Source organism: Solanum stenotomum, chromosome 8 (genome assembly GCF_019186545.1).
Source record: "Solanum stenotomum isolate F172 chromosome 8, ASM1918654v1, whole genome shotgun sequence".
NCBI lineage: Eukaryota > Viridiplantae > Streptophyta > Magnoliopsida > Solanales > Solanaceae > Solanum > Solanum stenotomum.
In genome coordinates, this window is record NC_064289.1 from 35649529 (window position 1) to 35657908 (window position 8380).

Consider the following 8380-nt stretch of genomic DNA (forward strand, 5'->3'; position numbering starts at 1 on the left):
AAAAAGTTCTACCTTTATCAAAGTGATTAATTGAAGATATAATAGGTAAAAATATTTATCATTTCTTAATTTGTCAAAATAAATAAATAAAAAAAACATATAAAATACGAAAAGTAAACAAGTAATTAAGAACCGAAGTAGTTACTCACTCATTTATTATTTGAGTTCATTGAACCAACTAAAATTAAATTCATTCAAATCCGTCTATTTAACACACTTACGTGTCATCATTGAATAACTTAATCCGTTCTCTTATTTATTTAAGAACTCGGTGGGACAGCTATACAAAATATCCTGCTCCACAATAATTAGATGATTAAAATAGTACTACCTTCTTATCTCATAAGAGTTGAAGAAAAGAAATAAAATAATCTCATAAGAGTTATACTTAAACTTTAAAGTCAACTAAAAAATCTGTGCAATTCATAAGAGTTGAAAAATAAAAATTGCTCAAGATTAATGGTTGTCTAGACAATTCTCATTTCTTCCCAAATCAAAAGGCTAAAATATGAACTTTTTAAACTTTTTTTCCCTTTTCCTTTTTGTGTCTTTCCTCTTTTTGTTATTGAAATATTGGAAGAATTCCAATACCCAAATTAGAAAAAAAAATTGCCTCCTGGTCCATGGAAATTACCCTTACTTGGAAGCATGTTTCACTTGTTAGGAGGACCTCCACATCATGTCCTTAGTGATTTAGCAAAAAAATATGGTCCAATTATGCACCTTCAATTAGGTGAAATTTCTCTAGTTGTTGTTACTTCTCCTGATATGGCTAAACAAGTACTAAAAACTCATGATCTCGCTTTTGCATCTAGGCCTAAACTTGTAGCCACCGATATTATTTGTTATAATGGAAGCGATATTGTTTTTTCTCCCTATGGTGAATACTGGAGACAAATGCGTAAACTTTGCATTATGGAATTGCTTAGTGCCAAAAATGTCAAGTCATTCAGTTCTATTAGACAAGATGAAGTTCTCCGTATGATTCAATTTTTTCAATCATCTTCTGGTCAGACAGTTAATGTCACTGAAAAGATTTTTCAATTCGCGAGCTCTATGACTTGTAGATCAGCATTTGGGAAAGTATTCAAGGAAAAAGATGAATTTATACAAGTGGTCAAAAAAGTGTCACATATAATGGAAGGATTTGATGTGGCTGATCTTTTCCCATCATTGAAATTTCTTCATGTGTTATGTGGAATGAAGAGTAGAATTATGGATGTCCACCGTGAATTAGATGTCATTCTTGAAAAAATCATCAATGAGCACAAGAACAATGGTGAATTAGGAGGTGAAGGTTTAGTTGCTGCATTGATTAAAGTAATGAAAGAGGGAGGCCTTCAATTTCCAATCACCAATGATAACATCAAAACTATTATCTTTGTAAGTACCTTCTCCTTCTTAATGTTATTTATTAAGTGTGCACTGAGTGGATCGTCTATCAGAAACAATTTCTATCGGAGAAAAATTGATCTACACTCTTAGGGTGGGACCTTTTCTTTTCATCTATACATGTGGCATCTTTTAATTGGAGATTATTGGTCCTTTTTTCATTTTGGTTGAGTGAGGAAAAAGGGTATAGAATTTGTAAAGAAGGGATGGTTAAAAAAAATAGTGTGTCATGACAAGTAGGGTGTGGGAAAAAAAGTAAATATCATGAAGTTGGTTTATATGTCTTTGGATGATAATAATTTTATTTCGAATAAAAATAGAGGGGTAAAAATATCTATAAAGTCAAAGTATGTAACTAAATTGTCAGAATAAATTTAGTGAGTAAGTACTTGTGTATATTTTTTTGTTATTATTTTTGTTGTCATTAAAGTGTACATTTGTATTCTCAAATTATTACATAATTATATTTTTTTAATTACCTAGAGTTGATTAAATAGATCTAGTAATTGTACTTTTATGACAAAATTTACACATTTAGAAAGTTAAAGTAAAAAAATAAACTTGGCGATGAAAAAAAGTTCATTATATTGTAGAACAAAGGTGGTAGAGTAGCACAAATTCTAATATAAGTAAATTGTTTTGATATTTCAGTAGAAATTGATCAAAAAAATTCTAGAAATATAAATAGCACGAGAGAGATAATGTAATATTGTAACTTATTTATAAATGAAGGACATATTTGGCGGGGGAACAGAAACTTCATCAGCAACAATTGATTGGACCATGGTGGAAATGATGAGGCATCCAAATGTACTCTCCAAAGCTCAAGAAGAGGTAAGAAACACCTTTAAAGGTAAAGAAACTTTTGATGAAAATGATGTCGAAGAATTGAAATACTTAAAGTTGGTCGTTAAAGAAAGCTTCAGACTCCATCCTCCATTTCCCCTCTTGCTTCCAAGAGAATGTAGGGAAGAAGTAGACATAAATGGATACACTATTCCTTTGAAAACAAAAGTTATGGTTAATACATGGGCTATTGGAAGAGATCCTAAATATTGGAATGACGCAGAAAGCTTCAAACCTGAAAGATTTGAGGACAACTCTATGGATTTTTTTGGTAATAATTTTGAGTATCTTCCCTTCGGTAGTGGAAGAAGGAATTGCCCTGGGATATCATTTGGCTTAGCTAATGTTTATTTTCCACTGGCTCAATTGTTGTATCACTTTGATTGGAAACTTCCTAATGGAATTAATCCAAGTGAATTGGACTTAACTGAATCTGCTGGATCAACTTGTGCTAGAAAGAGTAATCTTTACTTGATCGCCACTCCTTATTAGTAGCTAGTCAACAAGAACAACCGTCAGACGTCTCAGCCCAAAATTTCCTATTTGATCATCAAGTAAGATTTTTTTTTTTAATGATGTTTCATGATCAATCTTGGTCAATGAACACTCTTTTTTCTATTTTTGTATAAATAGTTGAATAGGGAGGTTTTGGATTATGTCCTTCTCCCTTTTTTTTTTTTTTTATGTACACTGGGTATTTGTTAATTAACAAGGTAAACATCCATGTCAAATCTTCCGCTAAGGAATTGCTCGAATGGTAAGAACTCATCACTTTCGACTCTTAGGTTGTAAGTTTGAGTCATTAAAAGAACAAAAAGAAATAAAGGATGGAAGCTCTTAGATAAAGGTAAATAAAAAATTAAAATAAGAAAAGGAGAAAAGGGAGTTGTTCGGTGGTAAACGCCTCTCATTCTATATTTCTGTATCTAAAATTATGAATTTGAGTCACTAGAGGAGCGAAAGTGATGGAAGCTCCTATAATGGGGGTAAAAATAGAATAAAAAATAAAAAATCTCCCACCACCTCAAGGTCGCTTAACTTTAAGGGGAAAAAAAAAGAGGGGTTAAGCTAAGAATTTTAATTTATGAATTTTGGATCATAATAGTTTGTATTCATTGGATTCTAATTGTAGTACTTATATATAATAAAAACAATTTCAACTTGAAGTTACTAGTTCCATCAAACTCGTACTTTAATAAATTAACAAAATTGATACTCTCTCCATTCATATTTATTTATCATCTTTAATCTAATGCAAACCTTAAGAAGTATAAATAAAATTATAATTTTACTAACATTTGAAAAATATATATTACTTAATAATAAAAATAAAATAGGAAATTATGTTTTAATTTTTAACTAGACAAGTAAAAATGTCTTTCAAAAATAATTTATATTGTTTACCAGACTTTACTTTTATGATTATATTTGATATGTTATTATTATTGAACAAGTAAAAAATTTAATATAACAAACAATTAAAAATAGAAAAAGAGTATTTAAATGAATATGCAATGCCCACTATAATTCATTGAATGATGTGCCTTCATATAGTGACAAAATCACCCCCCTCGCAGGTGGAGTTATTGACCAAACTCATTTCAACTCATTAAAAATTAAGTTGATATATAATTTAAATGGGTTTAAGTATAATTTTATTAAAGTATTTTTAAAAGTATTATTGATTTTATATGTTACTTATAATCCTAATAAAGAAAAAAATATATTTTCACTAGGTATTGAAATTTAATAAAAAATTCGGGAAAAGGTACAAGTCTTCCCTAGACTATGACCTAAATCTCAAAAACACACATTAACTAAACTAAGGTCCTATCCCCCCTCCTCCCTCCCCTCCCCCCCGAACTTATTTTTTTTGTAATTTGGTGCACCTTTTTTACTTACGTGGCACATGCCGTGGCTCCACACAATTGAAGCGTGTGTCTCTGAAATTTCGATTATAATTTAGGAAGGTACTTATACCTTATCCCTAAAAAAATCAAATAAAACAATTAAAACTTCATAAGAATTAAACGAATTGAGTTATGATATGTATTTTAATTCATTTTAATTCAAGTAACTTTCAACGAATCAATAACTCACTGCTCAAATTTATTCAAATCCGTCCATTTAACACATATATATGTCATCATTGAATAATGTTCCATTGGAGTTCACCCAATCCATTTAAGTTGAGTTGGTGTTCGACATGACATTTTATTAGTTCAATTTCTTTCTTTCTATCTTTTTATTTAATAGGATATATATAATCATAATTAATTTTATCAAATCTGTTATGTATTAAAAATATATATAAAAAATAATAAAGCAACTAAAATTTAAGACAAAATATATAAATGTGTCCTTTTAACTTGGTCTCATTTAATATTTGTGTTCTTCAACTTTGAGCCTACGCAAGTAAATATTTAAAGTTGTATAAAATTGACACATGAGTCGTATGTGACATAATACACGTAGGACACACGTAGGATGCAAATTGTCACGTAGGATGACACGTAGGACGTGTGTTTTTTTTTTTGTTCAACTTTATACAAGTTTAAGTCTCCACTTGAGTACATAAATGTGAAATGAGGCCAAGTTAAGGACATATCTATGTATTGTGCCTTTAAAAAAGTAATTTTTTTTTTACAATATTTCAAAATTATCTTTAAAAAAATTACATAGTCATGGAATTTTTATCAAATAAATAGGATCTAAAATATCGTTAAATTTTTCACCAAACAATAAAATGTATCTTTTTTCTAAAACTTACTAAATATAAAAGTTCGTCTCTAGGTACTTAGGGACGTTTGGTACGAGGGATGGTCGTTTGGTAGAGTGTATAAGAATAATGCTAAATAGAGTGTATTAGTAATGTTTGCATTAGCAATGCATGTATTAGTTATGCTTGCATTAATTATACATAGATTATTTTAATGTATTGTTTGGTTTGATGCATTAAAAATAGTATGTATTGCATTAAAAAAATTATGTACAAAGATACCCTCCACTTTTATGGTGAAAAAGATGTAAAAAAGGTTTCGAGGGGCAATTGGGTCTTTTATTATGTTAATACATGCATTAAAACCATTGCATCGCTAATACCTAGAAATCCATGGTATTAGCAATGCACACCTTAATACACAATAGAGTGTATAACTAATGGAAGCATTTGTTATACATAAGTTGAAAAAGATTACCAAACAAGGTACTAGTAATACACAAGGTTAATACATGCATTATTTTTCCTAATACACTCTACCAAACGACCCCTAAAATTTAGGGATTTTAGGATGAGTTAATCTTATATTTGATTGAAATAAAATTGTAGGATAAATTATCCAAAAATGAGTTATCCCAAGGAGTGTAATGTTATTTTTATCTCACGTTAAAGATGAAATAAAAATCTTGAAATAATTAATTCCAAAATTACTTGTTTTCAATCAAACGAAACGAACCATTAGTATTAATTTTTGTTAGAGGAGGGGCTAGATTAATTTCTTAAATAAAGGGAAGACAGTAGAATAAATAATTTACACATGTTTAGATAATTTCTACTACAACAGATTACTTTGTAAATTATTTTCCAAAAATTATCTATGATATCCTTTCTTCCTTGTGTCACAATCCAAAGTTTTGATCTAATTATCTCTTTTCTCATAGAAGCGTTCAAATTGTTGAAACAAAATCAAATTTAGAAAGAAATTACAATGTATTCAAATTTTATGATATTCTATTCAATACTCTAATGTCTAAATAAATTATATCATATATTTTTTAAACTTCATATTTAGTCAAATTAGTAGTACTTTCTCCGTCTCCATTTACTTGTCAAATATTTCATAATTTGATTTCCTTTTTACTTGTCATTTTTGACAAATCAAGGAAGGACAATTTCTTATTACACCCTCAATTTATTAACATTGAGTTAATGTCTTTGAAAAATGTAGTGAGTAAATATGTTTAAGACTATCAATTAATAAGGATAAAACGATAAATTCATTATATGAACCATTATTTTTTTAATTGATATGCCAAATCAAAATTTAGAGAACAAAAAAAAAACAGAGGGAGTAATATTCAAAATTTACTTGTTTGTTAACCGTAAAAAATGTCTCGAAAAATAAAAGAAACTTTAATTTTGATTAGTCCTAACATGCCTCTTTATTCTTCAATACTCTTTATTCTTCAATAAAAATTGATAGAAAATCCAAGAAGATAGATTTGTGAATAGGTAGGGTTTTTTCAGAAAGTAAATCTAGTGGGATGGGCTTCGAAATTTAAACGCTAGAACCAAAACATTTATTTTCAATAAAAAAACAATACTACTATATTTCCTCATTTTATTTGTTCTACCTTCTTAAATTATTTCGTTATTTGAGCATACAATATCATATATATGGGGTTGCTTGTGCTCTGCATAGCCTTCGAGAGATATGAGAAATAATTTTATATTTAAAATTAATCATTTTTCATTTGTTCAATTATACAAATTTATCAAATTACATATTGTTTGAATCTACAATATTAGTCAAACAATGACGAAGTGAAAGTTACTGTTACTGTTTCATTAATTTTCACTTAGCTGATGAGTTAGTTAGTTGTTACTAGTTAGTTATATCGATTAGTGTGCTAATGAGTTGTTGTAAGGCAAGATGAGCCGGCAATAATCAGTTAGTCAGTTAGGATATTTCATAGTTCCTCTGCGGGCTCTGGCTAAGCTATAAAGCCTGAAGCAATGCTTCACTTGTGTACGACCCTTTTCATTCATATTAATAATATCTTTTTTTCTTCCTCACTCTATGCCTCTTCTCAATTCATCAATGGGATGTTGAGCTCTTAAACTCACATTTTATCATGGTATCGAAGAAGCTGATACTAATATTTTTGAGTAGTTGATACTGAAAGTCTAGAGTAGTCGAGTTTAGATCTCTTCTAGCTAAGATCAATCAGAATGATCCTTTATATGTTGGGCCATCAGATACTTTAGGACCTGTACTTTATTGGATCGGAAAACTATGAAATCTGGAGTAGATCAATGAGAATTGAACTATTGGAAAAGAGGAAATATGGTTTTGTAAAGGGTTATACAGAGTAGAGCTGCACGAACAATGAGAGACATACAATGTGATTGTATTTTCATGGTTGATGAACACAATTAGTGAATCACTTCTCAACGGAATTGTGTATTCCACGAATGCTTTCACATTCTGGGCAAATCTAAAGAGAGATTTGACAAAGTAAATCGTGTGAGGATCTGTCAACTGCACAGAGAGATTATTATTCTTGCACAAAGTGGCTTAAATGAATCGTATGATCAAGGACACAGAAAAATCCTACTTAAGGGACTTGCACGTGTTGGGTTCTGAAGGGTGATTAGGGCGTCATGCGGAAGCTTACAATTGCAAATAATATGATTAATAAATTAGATGACAAAAACTTATACTAAAAACTAATATTATTATATGAAAACTACTATAAAGAAAAATATTAAAACTGTTGAGAGATTAAATATCCCCATAAACAAAACTCACTAAACGACTACATTGTGGATTCTATTATGTTATGCTATGAGAATAGGGATCTTCAATTTATAGATCTCCAAACTATTCCTCTAAGGAAAGAATAAACCAAATATGGAAGAAAATTATATTTTCCTTTCAGAAAAAGTTCAAGTATTTATGATAATACTTGACTTTTCTTTAAGGAAATAAATAAATTTCAAATAAGGAAAGAAAATCAGGGCAAAACCCTAATAAATCTCCCCTTTTGGCTGGATTTTCTTGACAAAACTTGATCTGTCTTCTTCACATGCATGATATCTTCGTTCTTCACATAATCTTCATCACTGCTGCTTGCCATAGTTAAAAATAAAGTTTTAAATATATGGGTTAAAAATATTTTATTTTTATTTTCAAAGATGCAGCAACAAGAATGTTGAAAATATAATTTTAATCTTTTCTCCACATGTAGTTGGACAAAAATCTTCTTTATCATCAAATTAGTTACAAATTGATTTGAAACCACTTGAGCTTGTCTTCAACCTCATTCAAGCATTAGATCAATGAACCATCGGATCTTTGAACCATGTGCTCTGATACCACTTGTTGGGTTCTGAAGGGTGATTAGGGCGCATGCGGAAGCT

General features: G+C 29.5%; 1 protein-coding gene across 1 annotated transcript; it reads left to right on the forward strand.

The window, feature by feature from the left end:
- The first annotated feature begins 390 nt into the window (after nucleotides 1-390).
- Nucleotides 391-2956, forward strand: LOC125874768 (premnaspirodiene oxygenase-like). Its single transcript, XM_049555788.1, has 2 exons — nucleotides 391-1383; nucleotides 2125-2956. Exons 1-2 carry the CDS (start codon nucleotides 649-651, stop codon nucleotides 2728-2730), a joined length of 1341 nt encoding a protein of 446 aa, XP_049411745.1. The 5' UTR covers nucleotides 391-648; the 3' UTR covers nucleotides 2731-2956.
- The last annotated feature ends 5424 nt before the right edge of the window (nucleotides 2957-8380 follow it).